Source organism: Liolophura sinensis, chromosome 6, assembly GCF_032854445.1.
Source record: "Liolophura sinensis isolate JHLJ2023 chromosome 6, CUHK_Ljap_v2, whole genome shotgun sequence".
NCBI lineage: Eukaryota > Metazoa > Mollusca > Polyplacophora > Chitonida > Chitonidae > Liolophura > Liolophura sinensis.
In genome coordinates, this window is record NC_088300.1 from 40,496,248 (window position 1) to 40,517,991 (window position 21,744).

The following is a 21,744-nucleotide window of genomic DNA, read 5'->3' on the forward strand; positions in this document are numbered from 1 at the left end:
GTTATCCTGCACATTTTGCAAACATACCTCGTAGAAAATAAGAAAAAAAACTTAGATAACATTCAAAATCCATTTTTTATTTCCGCATATATAGGTCATACACAATCGAAAGCACTGGGATAATATCAACAAACAAACAAACATAGGTGTCAAGATTTAAAGAAGAACAGACTATATGTCCACAAACAAGTATAGACTTGATGCGTACAAAATAACAAATGTATGTTTGGTCAACATCCACCATGAAAAATAAGAATTGATTGACTTTCAAGCCTTAAAAGACTAATCTTATTGCTGAACCACTCTTCTTTTGCCCAGCCCAGGTTTTAGACTGGCGACGGAATGTTCGCATGTGCTCCCTGAAATCTTCATGGTGCATCGGCAGAGCGGTCTGTGGCGTGCAGAGTTCCTACAAAGATAAGAATAAACAACATTACTGAAATGTGCCTGAGCATAATATCAAGTACATGGACTTAAACTTTCTGGTTGTTACTTTTGCATATAGTCTTGCTGGATACCAAAAGCCTAAATAAACAAAATGCTTATGTGCCAACCTTTTCTTTCTCAAAGAAGTTTTTGTATCCGCCGTGAAGTAAGTAAATCTCAGGATAACACAGCTGCGGATATCGATCCTTGTTCATCTGCCTGTCTTGGCTCCTTAAAAATCGACACATTTTTGGACCTCTTTGAGATGAAAATTCACAGTGAAATATTTGAATGCTTCTTTTCGTTCCACTACTCCTGGTAATGACTGGTTTGGAAATAAGGTTTTCCACAATACTGTCCTTGGTGTAATAGTTGACAGCTCCTTTGATGTGGCCGCCTTGAAACTCATAGGGATATCTGCAATCCACAATGAGGAATTCTTCTACTACATCATCAAACTCGTGGTTTTGAAGCCGCGCCAAAGTTTCCGGCGTGATGGACTTGAGATCTTGATGCTTGCCTGGAACAGTTGGCAGACAGTAGGCCACGCTGCCGTCACTGATCAGGTCTGGATTTTCCGACACTGCCAAGGATAAATAAACATTTAAATACTCTGCAGTGTTAATATTTTTAGTATGTGGGTAAAATGCAACTTGCAATAATATTGTAAGCAGTTTTGAAAAGATTCACCATTATTATGATTACCTCTGTCTAGGGCAGTTTTAATTTGATCTTCTGACTGGAAATTGGACGGTCTGAGTAAACACTTGCTTGTCTCCATCATGTCGTCAGATCTCTTTCTCTTCTGAACAGGTGACTCATCTTCGTCGCTTTCCGAACGCCTTCGCTTTTGGCTATATGGGCAATGATTTTTCCTAGGCTCGGGCACCTATAGGGTAAAACATCTTTCATTAATTGTTATATTGTTCTGGCAATTCATGCCATGAATTCTATTCTCCAAAATAATACCACACAGAATGCTGGTAGTGATTACGTAAAACGACATAAACGTGATTTTACCTTACTAAGCTGTATAAAAGGCCTGCTAAAAATCGAAAGTGGACACTCATCATTGGTGAAACTGTCGTCAAGGCCTATTCCACTATCTCTGGAATCTTCGTCTGCTAGTAGAAAGGACGAGTTCCCTTTACTTAGAAAGTAATCCATCATCGGGGAAAAGATATTGCCTTCCGCTGCATCATCAGACTGCTTAACTGGACTGTGTAATTCCAAGGAGCATTCGTCCTCAAACAACTTCTTAGGTAATGAATATGCCATCATAGATAATTTGTTTCTTTGACAGTTAGTTTCAGTAAATACTCGGACTAAAGTTGAGTTTATTAAATTCTGATTTATATATCTTGTTGATAAAAAAAACTCCCCGCAGTTCAAGCTAGCCGGAGTTCTGTTTCAATGGCCAATGAAAATTCATGCCATCTCCACATTGCTTGAAAGAAACAGTTTGTAGAAAAAACAAGTTAATCACTTTCCGATAATCCAGTTCAGCAATACAGGATTAGCGCTGATGTTCTTTACTCACCACCCAGATTCACTCTTTACCGCAGGTGTTGTTATCTATATAACACGTGGGATATGCTACATAAAGAAATGGCCACAGGAGGTGAGAAGGGATCATATTTAGCGTCTTCACAGACGGCAAAATGAACAAGGCTCAATATTTTGACCATGGCCATGCAAGGGAGTGTATGAAAGGCATTCAGTGTCATTACAAGAGGCAAGTGTCAGAAAGATAACATTGTTTACGGCTCAAAAATCATTGTTCACAGTTCAAAATCGTATTTATTTCCAATGCCAAGTTCCCCATATGTACCCCATAAAACATTAATTTTCGACTCGGTTTAATACGAAGAAGGGCGCTTGGAACAACTAGAATGCACTCACCATTTTGTGCTAAGTAAAACCTTCTCAGACATATTTTTACACCACTTGATACACTTTTTTCATGAATGTTGTTTCCTGTAGTGACCACTTAACACTTTTGATTGGTAGCGTGTAGGTAATCTATGCAAACTTAAAATCACTGACGGCACCAGAGACGCTGAGTGCACGTAGAGAAAGTACAGGCTTTACTTGCAGGTAACTTGCGTAAGGCACTCGTCTGCCTTTCAGCTACAGTGCATTTATTACCTGCCATACTTCTAAACTCCGAACAATTAACTCCTTAACAAAAACTCTTTTGAAATAAAAACAAGAAAATGTTTTGTGTACTTGTGTCAGCATCTGCCTCATGTCACGGCTTGCAGGAAACTTATTTTTCGACGGCATGTGTGTTGTATTAATACATTCATGCATGTGCTCAGTAAAATTGTTGCTTGCCTTGTGTTTCATAATCCACGAAATACCGTTATATTATATCTCGTAACGGGCCACATGGTGCTTTTGCGACAGGTAAACTATGCACGCGGGATACAGTATAATTAGAACATGACTTTTACCACACGAATTGCTTCATATCTCTAATTTTTTGCTACAGCATAGATGAACGGCTCTTCTTTTCCCCCAGCCCAGGTCTTAGACTGGCGACGGCATGTTCGCATGTGCTCCCTGAAATCTTCATCTTGCATCGGCAGGTAGATCTGTGGCGTGCAATCTATGATTGCGCTTGATTTCGTCATCCATATTATATAAGGGAAAACAAACGCTTGGTAAAGGTAATTTCTGCTCATGTTTTTTGGTAGTCCTTCAGAAACGTAAATATTACACAAATTCACTTTCACACAAAGTTTGAAAAGAGTTTCTCAATGACAGTCTAAAGTCTGGTGTGTACACAGAACAGCCGCTAAAATTTGTTCAAGAAGCAAGGGGGCATGGTGCTGAAAATGTGTCTCATAGTGTGCATAATCATCGATACGGGTACTACAGTGTGTGCGAATCTCTTATTCTGTCATCAAGCAAGGACTTACAGTCCAGGTGTCAAACATTAATCGTAAATTTTACACCCTATATGCATCTGTCACTTTAAGTAAGCTTGAGAGGTCGCTCAACGATTTTCACTATATGTGAATGTCACTTTAGGTGAGCTTGGGGTCGCCTCGGGGCATGGAAGAACAGTTTGTTTTCTAATGTTTTTAGCCAAACACTACTGAATATGAATTTAGAATCCCGTCAGTCTATAATATTACCCTTCCTTTTTAAAATTTAAATGTTTATATTTTCGATTTTTTATTCATACATTTTATTCATATTCTACATATTTTGCTAAGCAGATATCGTAGAAAATAAGAAGAAAACTTAGATAACATTCAAAATGCATCTTTTATTTCCGCATATATAGGTCACACACAAACGATAGCACTGGGATAATATCAACAAACAAACAAACAGAGGTGTCAAGATTTAAAGAAAAACAGACTATATGTCCACGAACTATTACAGTCTTGATGCGTACAAAACAACAAATGTATGTTTGGTCAACACCCACCATGAAATAAAAAAATTAATTGACTTTCACGCCTTAAAAGACTAATCTCAACGCTGAACCACTCTTCTTTTGCCCAGCCCAGGTTTTAGACTGGCGACGGAATGTTCGCATGTGCTCCCTGAAATCTTCATGGTGCATCGGCAGAGCGGTCTGTGGCGTGCAGAGTTCCTACAAAGATAAGAATAAACAACATTACTGAAATGTGCCTGAGCATAATATCAAGTACATGGACTTAAACTTTCTGGTTGTTACTTTTGCATATAGTCTTGCTGGATACCAAAAGCCTAAATAAACAAAATGCTTATGTGCCAACCTTTTCTTTCTCAAAGAAGTTTTTGTATCCGCCGTGAAGTAAGTAAATCTCAGGATAACACAGCTGCGGATATCGATCCTTGTTCATCTGCCTGTCTTGGCTCCTTAAAAATCGACACATTTTTGGACCTCTTTGAGATGAAAATTCACAGTGAAATATTTGAATGCTTCTTTTCGTTCCACTACTCCTGGTAATGACTGGTTTGGAAATAAGGTTTTCCACAATACTGTCCTTGGTGTAATAGTTGACAGCTCCTTTGATGTGGCCGCCTTGAAACTCATAGGGATATCTGCAATCCACAATGAGGAATTCTTCTACTACATCATCAAACTCGTGGTTTTGAAGCCGCGCCAAAGTTTCCGGCGTGATGGACTTGAGATCTTGATGCTTGCCTGGAACAGTTGGCAGACAGTAGGCCACGCTGCCGTCACTGATCAGGTCTGGATTTTCCGACACTGCCAAGGATAAATAAACATTTAAATACTCTGCAGTGTTAATATTTTTAGTATGTGGGTAAAATGCAACTTGCAATAATATTGTAAGCAGTTTTGAAAAGATTCACCATTATTATGATTACCTCTGTCTAGGGCAGTTTTAATTTGATCTTCTGACTGGAAATTGGACGGTCTGAGTAAACACTTGCTTGTCTCCATCATGTCGTCAGATCTCTTTCTCTTCTGAACAGGTGACTCATCTTCGTCGCTTTCCGAACGCCTTCGCTTTTGGCTATATGGGCAATGATTTTTCCTAGGCTCGGGCACCTATAGGGTAAAACATCTTTCATTAATTGTTATATTGTTCTGGCAATTCATGCCATGAATTCTATTCTCCAAAATAATACCACACAGAATGCTGGTAGTGATTACGTAAAACGACATAAACGTGATTTTACCTTACTAAGCTGTATAAAAGGCCTGCTAAAAATCGAAAGTGGACACTCATCATTGGTGAAACTGTCGTCAAGGCCTATTCCACTATCTCTGGAATCTTCGTCTGCTAGTAGAAAGGACGAGTTCCCTTTACTTAGAAAGTAATCCATCATCGGGGAAAAGATATTGCCTTCCGCTGCATCATCAGACTGCTTAACTGGACTGTGTAATTCCAAGGAGCATTCGTCCTCAAACAACTTCTTAGGTAATGAATATGCCATCATAGATAATTTGTTTCTTTGACAGTTAGTTTCAGTAAATACTCGGACTAAAGTTGAGTTTATTAAATTCTGATTTATATATCTTGTTGATAAAAAAAACTCCCCGCAGTTCAAGCTAGCCGGAGTTCTGTTTCAATGGCCAATGAAAATTCATGCCATCTCCACATTGCTTGAAAGAAACAGTTTGTAGAAAAAACAAGTTAATCACTTTCCGATAATCCAGTTCAGCAATACAGGATTAGCGCTGATGTTCTTTACTCACCACCCAGATTCACTCTTTACCGCAGGTGTTGTTATCTATATAACACGTGGGATATGCTACATAAAGAAATGGCCACAGGAGGTGAGAAGGGATCATATTTAGCGTCTTCACAGACGGCAAAATGAACAAGGCTCAATATTTTGACCATGGCCATGCAAGGGAGTGTATGAAAGGCATTCAGTGTCATTACAAGAGGCAAGTGTCAGAAAGATAACATTGTTTACGGCTCAAAAATCATTGTTCACAGTTCAAAATCGTATTTATTTCCAATGCCAAGTTCCCCATATGTACCCCATAAAACATTAATTTTCGACTCGGTTTAATACGAAGAAGGGCGCTTGGAACAACTAGAATGCACTCACCATTTTGTGCTAAGTAAAACCTTCTCAGACATATTTTTACACCACTTGATACACTTTTTTCATGAATGTTGTTTCCTGTAGTGACCACTTAACACTTTTGATTGGTAGCGTGTAGGTAATCTATGCAAACTTAAAATCACTGACGGCACCAGAGACGCTGAGTGCACGTAGAGAAAGTACAGGCTTTACTTGCAGGTAACTTGCGTAAGGCACTCGTCTGCCTTTCAGCTACAGTGCATTTATTACCTGCCATACTTCTAAACTCCGAACAATTAACTCCTTAACAAAAACTCTTTTGAAATAAAAACAAGAAAATGTTTTGTGTACTTGTGTCAGCATCTGCCTCATGTCACGGCTTGCAGGAAACTTATTTTTCGACGGCATGTGTGTTGTATTAATACATTCATGCATGTGCTCAGTAAAATTGTTGCTTGCCTTGTGTTTCATAATCCACGAAATACCGTTATATTATATCTCGTAACGGGCCACATGGTGCTTTTGCGACAGGTAAACTATGCACGCGGGATACAGTATAATTAGAACATGACTTTTACCACACGAATTGCTTCATATCTCTAATTTTTTGCTACAGCATAGATGAACGGCTCTTCTTTTCCCCCAGCCCAGGTCTTAGACTGGCGACGGCATGTTCGCATGTGCTCCCTGAAATCTTCATCTTGCATCGGCAGGTAGATCTGTGGCGTGCAATCTATGATTGCGCTTGATTTCGTCATCCATATTATATAAGGGAAAACAAACGCTTGGTAAAGGTAATTTCTGCTCATGTTTTTTGGTAGTCCTTCAGAAACGTAAATATTACACAAATTCACTTTCACACAAAGTTTGAAAAGAGTTTCTCAATGACAGTCTAAAGTCTGGTGTGTACACAGAACAGCCGCTAAAATTTGTTCAAGAAGCAAGGGGGCATGGTGCTGAAAATGTGTCTCATAGTGTGCATAATCATCGATACGGGTACTACAGTGTGTGCGAATCTCTTATTCTGTCATCAAGCAAGGACTTACAGTCCAGGTGTCAAACATTAATCGTAAATTTTACACCCTATATGCATCTGTCACTTTAAGTAAGCTTGAGAGGTCGCTCAACGATTTTCACTATATGTGAATGTCACTTTAGGTGAGCTTGGGGTCGCCTCGGGGCATGGAAGAACAGTTTGTTTTCTAATGTTTTTAGCCAAACACTACTGAATATGAATTTAGAATCCCGTCAGTCTATAATATTACCCTTCCTTTTTAAAATTTAAATGTTTATATTTTCGATTTTTTATTCATACATTTTATTCATATTCTACATATTTTGCTAAGCAGATATCGTAGAAAATAAGAAGAAAACTTAGATAACATTCAAAATGCATCTTTTATTTCCGCATATATAGGTCACACACAAACGATAGCACTGGGATAATATCAACAAACAAACAAACAGAGGTGTCAAGATTTAAAGAAAAACAGACTATATGTCCACGAACTATTACAGTCTTGATGCGTACAAAACAACAAATGTATGTTTGGTCAACACCCACCATGAAATAAAAAAATTAATTGACTTTCACGCCTTAAAAGACTAATCTCAACGCTGAACGACTCTTCTTTTCCCCAGCCCACGTCTTAGACTGGCGATGAAAAGTTCGCATGTGCTCCCTGAAATCTTCATGGTGCATCGGCAGATAGTTCTGTGGCGTGCAGAGTTCCTACAAAGATAAGAATAAACTACATTACTGAAATGTGCCTGAGCATAATATCAAGTACATGGACTTAAACTTTCTGGTGATTACTTTTGCATATAGTCTTGCTGGATACCAAAAGCCTAAATAAACAAAATTCTTATGTGCCTACCTTTTCTTTCTCAAAGAAGTTTTTGTATCCGCCGTGAAGTAAGTACATCTCAGGATAACACAGCTGTGGATATCGATCCTTGTTCATCTGCCTGTCTTGGCTCCTTAAAAATCGACACATTTTTGGACCTCTTTGGGATGAAAATTCACAGTGAAATATTAGAATGCTTCTTTTCGTTCCTCTACTCCTGGTAATGACTGGTTTGGAAATAAAGTTTTCCACAATACTGTCCTTGGTGTAATAGTTGACAGCTCCTTTGATGTGGCCGCCTTGAAACTCATAGGGATATCTGCAATCCACAATGAGGAATTCTTCTACTACATCATCAAACTCGTGGTTTTGAAGCCGCGCCAAAGTTTCCGGCGTGATGGACTTGAGATCTTGATGCTTGCCTGGAACAGTTGGCAGACAGTAGGCCACGCTGCCGTCACTGATCAGGTCTGGATTTTCCGACACTGCCAAGGATAAATAAACATTTAAATACTCTGCAGTGTTAATATTTTTAGTATGTGGGTAAAATGCAACTTGCAATAATATTGTAAGCAGTTTTGAAAAGATTCACCATTATTATGATTACCTCTGTCTAGGGCAGTTTTAATTTGATCTTCTGACTGGAAATTGGACGGTCTGAGTAAACACTTGCTTGTCTCCATCATGTCGTCAGATCTCTTTCTCTTCTGAACAGGTGACTCATCTTCGTCGCTTTCCGAACGCCTTCGCTTTTGGCTATATGGGCAATGTTTTTTCCTAGGCTCGGGCACCTATAGGGTAAAACATCTTTCATTAATTGTTATATTGTTCTGGCAATTCATGCCATGAATTCTATTCTCCAAAATAATACCACACAGAATGCTGGTAGTGATTACGTAAAACGACATAAACGTGATTTTACTTTACTAAGCTGTATAAAAGGCCTGCTAAAAATCGAAAGTGGACACTCATCATTGGTGAAACTGTCGTCAAGGCCTATTCCACTATCTCTGGAATCTTCGTCTGCTAGTAGAAAGGACGAGTTCCCTTTACTTAGAAAGTAATCCATCATCGGGGAAAAGATATTGCCTTCCGCTGCATCATCAGACTGCTTAACTGGACTGTGTAATTCCAAGGAGCATTCGTCCTCAAACAACTTCTTAGGTAATGAATATGCCATCATAGATAATTTGTTTCTTTGACAGTTAGTTTCAGTAAATACTCGGACTAAAGTTGAGTTTATTAAATTCTGATTTATATATCTTGTTGATAAAAAAAACTCCCCGCAGTTCAAGCTAGCCGGAGTTCTGTTTCAATGGCCAATGAAAATTCATGCCATCTCCACATTGCTTGAAAGAAACAGTTTGTAGAAAAAACAAGTTAATCACTTTCCGATAATCCAGTTCAGCAATACAGGATTAGCGCTGATGTTCTTTACTCACCACCCAGATTCACTCTTTACCGCAGGTGTTGTTATCTATATAACACGTGGGATATGCTACATAAAGAAATGGCCACAGGAGGTGAGAAGGGATCATATTTAGCGTCTTCACAGACGGCAAAATGAACAAGGCTCAATATTTTGACCATGGCCATGCAAGGGAGTGTTTGAAAGGCATTCAGTGTCATTACAAGAGGCAAGTGTCAGAAAGATAACATTGTTTACGGCTCAAAAATCATTGTTCACAGTTCAAAATCGTATTTATTTCCAATGCCAAGTTCCCCATATGTACCCCATAAAACATTAATTTTCGACTCGATTTAATACGAAGAAGGGCGCTTGGAACAACTAGAATGCACTCACCATTTTGTGCTAAGTAAAACCTTCTCAGACATATTTTTACACCACTTGATACACTTTTTTCATGAATGTTGTTTCCTGTAGTGACCACTTAACACTTTTGATTGGTAGCGTGTAGGTAATCTATGCAAACTTAAAATCACTGACGGCACCAGAGACGCTGAGTGCACGTGGAGAAAGTACAGGCTTTACTTGCAGATAACTTGCGTAAGGCACTCGTCTGCCTTTCAGCTACAGTTCATTTAAAACCTGTCATAATTCTAAACTCCGAACAATTATCTCCTTAACAAAAACTCTTTTGAAATAAAAACAAGAAAGTGTTTTGTGTACTTGTGTTAGCATCTGCCTCTTGTCACGGCTTGTAGGAAACTGATTTTCCGACTGCATGTGTTTTGTATGAATACATTCATCCATGTGCTCAGTAAAATTGTTGCTTGCCTTGTGTTTCATAATCTACAAAATACCGTTATATTATATCTCGTTACGGGCCACATGGTGCTTTCGCGACAGGTAAACTATGCACACGGGATACAGTATAATTAGGACATGACTTTTACCACACTAATTGCTTCATATTTCAAATTTTTTGCAACATCTATGACGGCATAGATGAACGGCTCTTCTTTTGCCCAGCCCAGGTCTTAGACTGGCGACGGAATGTTCGCATGTGGTCCCTTAAATCTTCATGGTGCATCGGCGGGTAGATCTGTAGCGTGCAATCTGTGATTGGGCTTGATTTCGTCATCCATATTATATAAGGGAAAACAAACGCTTGGTAAAGGTAATTTCTGCTCATGTTTCTTTGATAGGCCTTCAGAAACGTAATGTATTACACAAATTCACCTTAAAACAAATTTTGGAAAGATTTTCTCAATGACAGTCTAAAGTCTGGTGTGTACACAGAACAGCCGCAAAAATTTGTTCGAGAAGCAAGTGGGCATGGTGCAGAAAATGTGTCTCATAGTGTGCATAATCATCGATAGGGGTACTACAGTGTGAGCGAATCTCTTATTCTGTCATCAAGCTAGGACTTACAGTCTAGGTGTCAAACATTAATCGTAAATTTTACACACTATATGCATCTGTCACTTTAAGTAAGCTTGAGAGGTCGCCCAACGATTTTCACTTTGGGTGTCAAACAATAATCGTACCTTTCACACACTATATGTGAATGTCACTTTAAGTGAGCTTGGGGGTCGCCTCGGGGCATGGAAGAACAGTATGTCTTTTAAGGTTTTTAGTCAAACACTACTGAATATGAATTTAGAATCCCGTCTGTCTATAATATTACAATTTTTATTCAAAGGTTAAATGTTTATATTTACGATTTTCTATTCATACATGTTATCCTGCACATTTTGCAAACATACCTCGTAGAAAATAAGAAAAAAACTTAGATAACATTCAAAATCCGTTTTTTATTTCCGCATATATAGGTCATACACTATCGAAAGCACTGGGATAATATCAACAAAAAAACAAACATAGGTGTCAAGATTTAAACAAGAACAGACTATATGTCCACAAACAAGTATAGACTTGATGCGTACAAAACAACAAATGTATGTTTGGTCAACACCCACCATAAAAAATAAGAATTGATTGACTGCCAAGCCTTAAAAGAATAATCTTATTGCTGAACCACTCTTCTTTTGCCCAGCCCACGTTTTAGACTGGCGACAGAATGTTCGCATGTGCTCCCTGAAATCTTCATGGTGCATTGGTAGATAGGCTTGTGGCGTGCAGAGTTCCAACAAAGATAAGAATAAACAACATTACTCAATTGTGCCTGAGCATAATATCAAGTACATGGACTTAAACTTTCTGGTGATTACTTTTGCACATAGTCATGCCTGTTACCAAAAGCCTAAATCAACAATATGCTTATGTACCTACCTTTTCTTTCTCAAAGAAGTTTTTGTATCCGCCGTGAAGTAAGTAAATCTCAGGATAACACAGCTGCGGATATCGATTCTTGTTCATCTGCCTGTCTTGGCTCCTTAAAAATCGAGACATTTGTGGACCTCTTTGAGATGAAAATTCAGAGTGAATTATTAGAATGCTTCTTTTCGTTCCACTACTCCTGGTAATGACTGGTTTGGAAATAAGGTTTTCCACAATACCGTCCTTGGTGTAATAGTTGACAGCTCCTTTGATGTGGCCGCCTTGAAACTCATAGGGATATCTGCAATCCACAATGAGGAATTCTTCTACTACGTCATCAAACTCGTGGTTTTGAAGACGCGCCAAAGTTTCCGGCGTGATGGACTTGAGATCTTGATGCTTGCCTGGAACAGTTGGCAGACAGTAGGCCACGCTGCCGTCACTGATCAGGTCTGGATTTTCCGACACTGCCAAGGAGAAATAAACATTTAAATACTCTGCAGTGGTAATATTTTTAGTATGTAGGTAAAATGCATCTTGCAGTAATATTGTAAGCAGTTTTGAGAAGATTCACCATTATTATGATTACCTCTGTCTAGGGCAGTTTTAATTTGATCTTCTGACTGGAAATTGGACGGTCTGAGTAAACACTTGCTTGTCTCCATCATGTCGTCAGATCTCTTTCTCTTCTGAACAGGTGACTCATCTTCGTCGCTTTCCGAACGCCTTCGCTTTTGGCTATATGGGCAATGTTTTTTCCTAGGCTCAGGCACCTATAGGGTAACACATCTTTCAATAATTGTTATATTGTTCTGGCAAATCATGCCATGAATTCTATTCTCCAAAATAATACCACACAGAATGCTGGTAATGATTACGTAAAACGACACAAACGTGATTTTACCTTACTAAGCTGTATAAAAGGCCTGCTAAAAATCGAAAGTGGACACTCATCATTGGTGAAACTGTCGTCAAAGCCTATTCCACTATCTCTGGAATCTTCGTCTTCTAATAGAAAGGACGAGTTCCCTTTTCTTAGAAAGTAATCCATCATCGGGGAAAAGATATTGCCTTCCGCTGCATCATCAGACTGCTTAACTGGACTACGTAATTCCAAGGAGCATTCGTCCTCAAACAACTTCTTAGGTAATGAATATGCCATCATAGATAATTTGTTTCTTTGACAGTTGGTTTCAGTAAATACTCGGACTGAAGTTCAGTTTATTAAATTCTGATTTATATATCTTGTTGATAAAAAAAACTCCCCGCAGTTCAAGCTAGCCGGAGTTCTGTTTCAATGGCCAATGAAAATTCATGCCATCTCCACATGGCTTGAAAGAAACAGTCTGTAGAAAAAACAAGTTAATCACTTTCCGATAATCCAGTTCAGCAATACAGGATTAGCGCTGATGTTCTTTACTCACCACCCAGATTCACTCCATGCCGCAGGTGTTGTTATCTTTAAAACACGAGGAAGATGCTACACAAAGAAAGGGCCACCCGAGGTGAGAAGGCATCATATTTAGCGTCTTCACAGACGGCAAAATGAACAAGGCTCAATATTTTCACCAAGGCCATGCAAGGGAGTGTATGAAAGGCATTCAGTGTCATTACAAGAGGAAACTGTCAGAAAGATAACATTGTTCACGGCTCAAAAATCATTGTTCACAGTTCAAAATCGTATTTATTTCCAATGCCAAGTTCCCAATATATACCCCACAGAACAGTAATCATCGACTCGCTTTATCACGAAGAAGGGCGTTTGGGACAACTAGAATGCACGCACCAATTTTTGCTAAGTAAAACGTTCTCAGACATATTTTTACACCACTTGATACACTTTTTTCATGAATGTTGTTTCCTGTAGTGACCACTTAACAAGTTTGATTGTTAGCGTGCAGGTAATCTATACAAACTTGAATACACTGACGGCACCAGAGACGCTGAGTGCACGTAGAGAAAGTACAGGCTATACTTGCAGGTAACTTGCGCAAGGGACACGTCTGCCTTTTAGCTATAGTTCATTTAAAACCTGTTTTATACTTCTAAACTCCGAACAATTAACTCCTTAACAAAAACCCTTTTGAAATAAAAACAAGAAAATATTTTGTGTACTTTTGTCAGCATCTGCCTCTTGTCACGGCTTGCAGGAAACTTATTTTTCGACTGCATGTGTGTTGTATTAATACATTCATGCATGTGCTCAGTAAAATTGTTGCTTGCCTTGTGTTTCATAATCCACAAAATACCGTTATATTATATCTCGTAACGGGCCACATGGTGCTTTCGCGACAGGTAAACTATGCACACGGGATACAGTATAATTAGAACATGACTTTTACCACACGAATTGCTTCATATCTCTAATTTTTTGCTACATCTATGACGGCATAGATGAACGGCTCTTCTTTTCCCCCAGCCCAGGTCTTAAACTGGCGACGGAATGTTCCCATGTGCTCCCTGAAATCTTCATCTTGCATGGGCAGGTAGATCTGCGGCGAGCAATCTATGATTGCGCTTGATTTCGTCATCCATATTATATAAGGGAAAACAAACGTTTGGTAAAGGTAATTTCTGCTCATGTTTTTGGTAGTCACTAAGAAACGTAAATATTACACAAATTCACTTTTACACAAAGTTTGAAAAGAGTTTCTCAATGACAGTCTAAAGTCTGGTGTGTACACAGAACAGCCGCTAAAATTTGTTCGAGAAGCAAGTAATAATAGTGTGCATAATCATCGATACAAGTACTACAGTGTGTGCGAATCTCTTATTCTGTCATCAAGCAAGGACTTACAGTCCAGGTGTCAAACATTAATCGTATATTTTACACACTATATGCATCTATCACTTTAAGTAAGCTTGATTGGTCGCCCAACGATTTTCACTATATGTGAATGTCACTTTAGGTGAGCTTGGGGTCGCCTCGGGGCATGGAAGAACAGTTTGTTTTCTAATGTTTTTAGTCAAACACTACTGAATATGAATTTAGAATCAAGTCAGTCTATAATATTACAATTCCTATTTAAAATTTAAATGTTTATATTTACGATTTTTTATTCATATCCTACATATTTTGCTAAGCAAATATCGTAGAAAATAAGAAGAAAACTTAGATAACATTCAAAATCCATCTTTTATTTCCGCATATATAGGTCATACACAAAAGATAGCACTTGGATAATATCAACAAACAAACAAACATAGGTGTCAAGATTTAAAGAAAAACACACTATATGTCCACGAACTAATACAGTCTTGATGCGTACAAAACAACAAATGTATGTTTGGTCAAAACCCACCATGAAATAAAAAATTAATTGACTTTCACGCCTTAAAAGACTAATCTCAACGCTGAACCACTCTTCTTTTGCCCAGCCCACGTTTTAGACTGGCGACGGAATGTTCGCATGTGCTCCCTGAAATCTTCATGGTGCATCGGCAGATAGTTCTGTGGCGTGCAGAGTTCCTACAAAGATAAGAATAAACAACATTACTCAATTGTGCCTGAGCATAATATCAAGTACATGGACTTAAACTTTCTGGTGGTTACTATTGCATATAGTCTCGCTGGATACCAAAAGCCTATATAAACAAAATTCTTATGTACTTACCTTTTCTTTCTCAAAGAAGTTTTTGTATCCGCCGTGAAGCAAGTAAATCTCAGGATAACACAGCTGCGGATATCGATCCTTGTTCATCTGCCTGTTTTGGCTCCTTAAAAATCGAGACATTTGTGGACCTCTTTGGGATGAAAATTCAGAGTGAAATATTAGAATGCTTCTTTTCGTTCCACTACTCCTGGTAATGACTGGTTTGGAAATAAGGTTTTCCACAATACTGTCCTTGGTGTAATAGTTGACAGCTCCTTTGATGTGGCCGCCTTGAAACTCATAGGGATATCTGCAATCCACAATGAGGAATTCTTCTACTAGGTCATCAAACTCGTGGTTTTGAAGCCGCGCCAAAGTTTCCGGCGTGATGGACATGAGATCTTGATGCTTGCCTGGAACAGTTGGCAGACAGTAGGCCACGCTGCCGTCACTGATTAAATCTGGATTTTCCGACACTGCCAAGGAGAAATAAACATTTAAATACTCTGCAGTGGTAATATGTATGTAATAGTATGTAGGTAAAATGCAACTTGCAATAATACTGTAAGCAGTTTTGAGAAGATTCACCATTATTATGATTACCTCTGTCTAGGGCAGTTTTAATTTGATCTTCTGACTGGAAATTGGACGGTCTGAGTAAACACTTGCTTGTCGCCATCATGTCGTCAGATCTCTTTCTCTTCTGGACAGGTGACTCATCTTCGTCGCTTTCCGAATGCCTTCGCTTTTGGCTATATTGGCAATGTTTTTTCCTAGGCTCGGGCACCTATAGGGTAAAACATTTTTCATTAATTATTATATTGTTCTGGCAAATCATGCCATGAATTCTATTCTCCAAAATAATACCGCACAGAATGCTGGTAGTGATTACCTAAAACGACACAAAAGTGATTTTACCTTACTAAGCTGTATAAAAGGCCTGCTAAAAAGCGAAAGTGGACACTCATCATTGGTGAAACTGTCGTCAAAGCCTATTCCACTATCTCTGGAATCTTCGTCTGCTAGTAGAAAGGACGAGTTCCCTTTTCTTAGAAAGTAATCCATCATCGGGGAAAAGATATTGCCTTCCGCTGCATCATCAGACTGCTTAACTGGACTGTGTAATTCCAAGGAGCATTCGTCCTCAAACAACTTCTTAGGTAATGAATATGCCATCATAGATAATTTGTTTCTTTGACAGTTGGTTTCAGTAAATACTCGGACTGAAGTTCAGTTTATTAAATTCTGATTTATATATCTTGTTGATTAAAAAAAACTCCCCGCAGTTCAAGCTAGCCGGAGTTCTGTTTCAATGGCCAATGAAAATTCATGCCATCTGCACATGGCTTGAAAGAAACAGTCTGTAGAAAAAACAAGTTAATCACTTTCCGATAATCCAGTTCAGCAATACAGGATTAGCGCTGATGTTCTTTACTCACCACCCAGATTCACTCCATGCCGCAGGTGTTGTTATCTTTAAAACACGAGGAAGATGCTACACAAAGAAAGGGCCACCCGAGGTGAGAAGGCATCATATTTAGCGTCTTCACAGACGGCAAAATGAACAAGGCTCAATATTTTCACCAAGGCCATGCAAGGGAGTGTATGAAAGGCATTCAGTGTCATTACAAGAGGAAACTGTCAGAAAGATAACATTGTTCACGGCTCAAAAATCATTGTTCACAGTTCAAAATCGTATTTATTTCCAATGCCAAGTTCCCAATATATACCCCACAGAACAGTAATCATCGACTCGCTTTATCACGAAGAAGGGCGTTTGGGACAACTAGAATGCACGCACCAATTTTTGCTAAGTAAAACGTTCTCAGACATATTTTTACACCACTTGATACACTTTTTTCATGAATGTTGTTTCCTGTAGTGACCACTTAACAAGTTTGATTGTTAGCGTGCAGGTAATCTATACAAACTTGAATACACTGACGGCACCAGAGACGCTGAGTGCACGTAGAGAAAGTACAGGCTATACTTGCAGGTAACTTGCGCAAGGGACACGTCTGCCTTTTAGCTATAGTTCATTTAAAACCTGTTTTATACTTCTAAACTCCGAACAATTAACTCCTTAACAAAAACCCTTTTGAAATAAAAACAAGAAAATATTTTGTGTACTTTTGTCAGCATCTGCCTCTTGTCACGGCTTGCAGGAAACTTATTTTTCGACTGCATGTGTGTTGTATTAATACATTCATGCATGTGCTCAGTAAAATTGTTGCTTGCCTTGTGTTTCATAATCCACAAAATACCGTTATATTATATCTCGTAACGGGCCACATGGTGCTTTCGCGACAGGTAAACTATGCACACGGGATACAGTATAATTAGAACATGACTTTTACCACACGAATTGCTTCATATCTCTAATTTTTTGCTACATCTATGACGGCATAGATGAACGGCTCTTCTTTTCCCCCAGCCCAGGTCTTAAACTGGCGACGGAATGTTCCCATGTGCTCCCTGAAATCTTCATCTTGCATGGGCAGGTAGATCTGCGGCGAGCAATCTATGATTGCGCTTGATTTCGTCATCCATATTATATAAGGGAAAACAAACGTTTGGTAAAGGTAATTTCTGCTCATGTTTTTGGTAGTCCTTAAGAAACGTAAATATTACACAAATTCACTTTTACACAAAGTTTGAAAAGAGTTTCTCAATGACAGTCTAAAGTCTGGTGTGTACACAGAACAGCCGCTAAAATTTGTTCGAGAAGCAAGTAATAATAGTGTGCATAATCATCGATACAAGTACTACAGTGTGTGCGAATCTCTTATTCTGTCATCAAGCAAGGACTTACAGTCCAGGTGTCAAACATTAATCGTATATTTTACACACTATATGCATCTATCACTTTAAGTAAGCTTGATTGGTCGCCCAACGATTTTCACTATATGTGAATGTCACTTTAAGTGAGCTTGGGGTCGCCTCGGGGCATGGAAGAACAGTTTGTTTTCTAATGTTTTTAGCCAAACACTACTGAATATGAATTTAGAATCAAGTCAGTCTATAATATTACAATTCCTATTTAAAATTTAAATGTTTATATTTACGATTTTTTATTTATATCCTACATATTTTGCTAAGCAAATATCGTAGAAAATAAGAAGAAAACTTAGATAACATTCAAAATCCATCTTTTATTTCCGCATATATAGGTCATACACAAAAGATAGCACTTGGATAATATCAACAAACAAACAAACATAGGTGTCAAGATTTAAAGAAAAACACACTATATGTCCACGAACTATTACAGTCTTGATGCGTACAAAACAACAAATGTATGTTTGGTCAAAACCCACCATGAAATAAAAAATTAATTGACTTTCACGCCTTAAAAGACTAATCTCAACGCTGAACCACTCTTCTTTTGCCCAGCCCACTTTTTAGACTGGCGACGGAATGTTCGCATGTGCTCCCTGAAATCTTCATGGTGCATCGGCAGATAGTTCTGTGGCGTGCAGAGTTCCTACAAAGATAAGAATAAACAACATTACTCAATTGTGCCTGAGCATAATATCAAGTACATGGACTTAAACTTTCTGGTGGTTACTATTGCATATAGTCTCGCTGGATACCAAAAGCCTATATAAACAAAATTCTTATGTACCTACCTTTTCTTTCTCAAAGAAGTTTTTGTATCCGCCGTGAAGCAAGTAAATCTCAGGATAACACAGCTGCGGATATCGATCCTTGTTCATCTGCCTGTCTTGGCTCCTTAAAAATCGAGACATTTTTGGACCTCTTTGAGATGAAAATTCACAGTGAAATATTAGAATGCTTCTTTTCGTTCCACTACTCCTGGTAATGACTGGTTTGGAAATAAGGTTTTCCACAATACTGTCCTTGGTGTAATAGTTGACAGCTCCTTTGATGTGGCCGCCTTGAAACTCATAGGGATATCTGCAATCCACAATGAGGAATTCTTCTACTACGTCATCAAACTCGTGGTTTTGAAGCCGCGCCAAAGTTTCCGGCGTGATGGACATGAGATCTTGATGCTTGCCTGGAACAGTTGGCAGACAGTAGGCCACGCTGCCGTCACTGATTAAATCTGGATTTTCCGACACTGCCAAGGAGAAATAAACATTTAAATACTCTGCAGTGGTAATATGTATGTAATAGTATGTAGGTAAAATGCAACTTGCAATAATACTGTAAGCAGTTTTGAGAAGATTCACCATTATTATGATTACCTCTGTCTAGGGCAGTTTTAATTTGATCTTCTGACTGGAAATTGGACGGTCTGAGTAAACACTTGCTTGTCGCCATCATGTCGTCAGATCTCTTTCTCTTCTGGACAGGTGACTCATCTTCGTCGCTTTCCGAACGCCTTCGCTTTTGGCTATATTGGCAATGTTTTTTCCTAGGCTCGGGCACCTATAGGGTAAAACATTTTTCATTAATTATTATATTGTTCTGGCAAATCATGCCATGAATTCTATTCTCCAAAATAATACCGCACAGAATGCTGGTAGTGATTACCTAAAACGACACAAAAGTGATTTTACCTTACTAAGCTGTATAAAAGGCCTGCTAAAAATCGAAAGTGGACACTCATCATTGGTGAAACTGTCGTCAAAGCCTATTCCACTATCTCTGGAATCTTCGTCTTCTAATAGAAAGGACGAGTTCCCTTTTCTTAGAAAGTAATCCATCATCGGGGAAAAGATATTGCCTTCCGCTGCATCATCAGACTGCTTAACTGGACTGTGTAATTCCAAGGAGCATTCGTCCTCAAACAACTTCTTAGGTAATGAATATGCCATCATAGATAATTTGTTTCTTTGACAGTTGGTTTCAGTAAATACTCGGACTGAAGTTCAGTTTATTAAATTCTGATTTATATATCTTGTTGATTAAAAAAAACTCCCCGCAGTTCAAGCTAACCGGAGTTCTGTTTCAATGGCCAATGAAAATTCATGCCATCTGCACATGGCTTGAAAGAAACAGTCTGTAGAAAAAACAAGTTAATCACTTTCCGATAATCCAGTTCAGCTATACAGGATTAGCGCTGATGTTCTTTACTCACCACCCAGATTCACTCCATGCCGCAGGTGTTGTTATCTATGTAACACGTGGGAGATGCTACATAAAGAAAGGGCCACCCGAGGTGAGAAGGCATCGTAGTTAGCGTCTTCACAGACGTCAAAATGAACAAGGCTCGATATTATGACCATTGACATGCAAGGGAGTGTTTGAAAGGCATTCAGTGTCATTACAAGAAGAAACTGTCAGAAAGATAACATTGTTCACGGCTCAAAAATCATTGTTCACAGTTCAAAATCGTATTTATTTCCAATGCCAAGTTCCCCATATATACCCCATAGAACAGTAATCATCGAATCGCTTTATTACGAAGAAGGGCGTTTGGGACAACTAGAATGCACGCACCAATTTTTGCTAAGTAAAACGTTCTCAGACATATTTTTACACCACTTGATACACTTTTTTCATGAATGTTGTTTCCTGTAGTGACCACTTAACAAGTTTGATTGTTAGCGTGTAGGTAATCTATGCAAACTTGAAAACACTGACGGCACCAGAGACGCTGAGTGCACGTAGAGAAAGTACAGGCTATACTTACAGGTAACTTGCGCGAGGGACACGTCTGCTTTTTAGCTATAGTTCATTTAAAACCTGTTTTATACTTCTAAACTCCGAACAATTAACTCCTTAATAAAAACCCTTTTGAAATAAAAACAAGAAATTGTTTTGTGTACTTGTGTCAGCATCTGCCTCTTGTCACGGCTTGTAGGAAACTTATTTTCCGACTGCATGTGTGTTGTATTAATACATTCATGCATGTGCTCAGTAAAATTGTTGCTTGCCTTGTGCTTCATAATCCACAAAATACCGTTATGTTATATCTCGTTACGGGCCACATGGTGCTTTCGCGACAGGTAAACTATGCACACAGAATACAGTATAATTAGAACATGACTTTTACCACACGAATTGCTTCATATCTCTAATTTTTTGCTACATCTATGACGGCATACATGAACGGCTCTTCTTTTCCCCCAGCCCAGGTCTTAGACTGGCGACGGAATGTTCCCATGTGCTCCCTGAAATCTTCATCTTGCATCGGCAGGTAGATCTGTGGCGTGCAATCTATGATTGCGCTTGATTTTGTCATCCATATTACATAAGGCAAACAAACGTTTGGTAAAGGTAATTTCTGCTCATGTTTTTGGTAGGCCTTCAGAAACGTAAGTATTACACAAATTCACCTTAACACAAATTTTTGAAAGAGTTTCTCAATGACAGTCTAAAGTCTGGTGTGGACACAGAACAACCGCTAAAATTTTTTCGAGACACAAGGGGCATGATGCAGAAAATGTGCCTCATAGTGTGCATAATCATCGATACGGTTACTACAGTGTGTGCGAATCTCTTATTCTGTCATCAAGCAAGGACTTACAGTCCAGGTGTCAAACATTAATCGTCAATTTTACGATTAAGGGGTCGCCCAACGTATTTCACTTTGGGTGTCAAACAATAATCGTATATTTCACACATTATATCTGAATGTCACTTTAAGTGAGCTTGGGGGTCGCCCCCGGGCATGGAAGAACAATATATCTCCTAAGGTTTTTAGTTAAACACTACTGAATATGAATTTAGAATCCCGTCTGTCTATAATATTACAATTTCTATTAAAAATTTAAAA

The 21,744-nt window shown here is 38.7% G+C and overlaps 4 protein-coding genes across 4 annotated transcripts; all 4 read right to left on the minus strand.

Annotated features, from left to right (window-relative positions):
• Positions 1-368: 368 nt before the first annotated feature.
• LOC135467198 (M-phase inducer phosphatase 2-like) lies at positions 369-1,704 on the minus strand. The gene is made up of 4 exons (XM_064744963.1): positions 1,447-1,704; positions 1,132-1,315; positions 782-1,009; positions 369-409 (listed from the first exon to the last, which is right to left on the minus strand). Exons 1-4 carry the CDS (start codon positions 1,702-1,704, stop codon positions 369-371), a joined length of 711 nt encoding a protein of 236 aa, XP_064601033.1.
• A 2,291-nt stretch (positions 1,705-3,995) lies between these two features.
• LOC135467199 (M-phase inducer phosphatase 2-like) lies at positions 3,996-5,331 on the minus strand. The gene is made up of 4 exons (XM_064744964.1): positions 5,074-5,331; positions 4,759-4,942; positions 4,409-4,636; positions 3,996-4,036 (listed from the first exon to the last, which is right to left on the minus strand). The coding sequence occupies exons 1-4, from the start codon at positions 5,329-5,331 to the stop codon at positions 3,996-3,998; spliced, it is 711 nt and encodes a 236-aa protein (XP_064601034.1).
• Positions 5,332-14,797: 9,466 nt separating this feature from the next.
• Positions 14,798-17,602, minus strand: LOC135467200 (M-phase inducer phosphatase 1-B-like). Its single transcript, XM_064744965.1, has 4 exons — positions 17,450-17,602; positions 15,660-15,843; positions 15,078-15,532; positions 14,798-14,932 (listed from the first exon to the last, which is right to left on the minus strand). Exons 1-4 carry the CDS (start codon positions 17,600-17,602, stop codon positions 14,798-14,800), a joined length of 927 nt encoding a protein of 308 aa, XP_064601035.1.
• Positions 17,603-18,405: 803 nt separating this feature from the next.
• LOC135467201 (M-phase inducer phosphatase 1-like) lies at positions 18,406-19,840 on the minus strand. Its single transcript, XM_064744966.1, has 4 exons — positions 19,583-19,840; positions 19,268-19,451; positions 18,686-19,140; positions 18,406-18,540 (listed from the first exon to the last, which is right to left on the minus strand). The coding sequence occupies exons 1-4, from the start codon at positions 19,838-19,840 to the stop codon at positions 18,406-18,408; spliced, it is 1,032 nt and encodes a 343-aa protein (XP_064601036.1).
• Between the last annotated feature and the right edge of the window lie 1,904 nt (positions 19,841-21,744).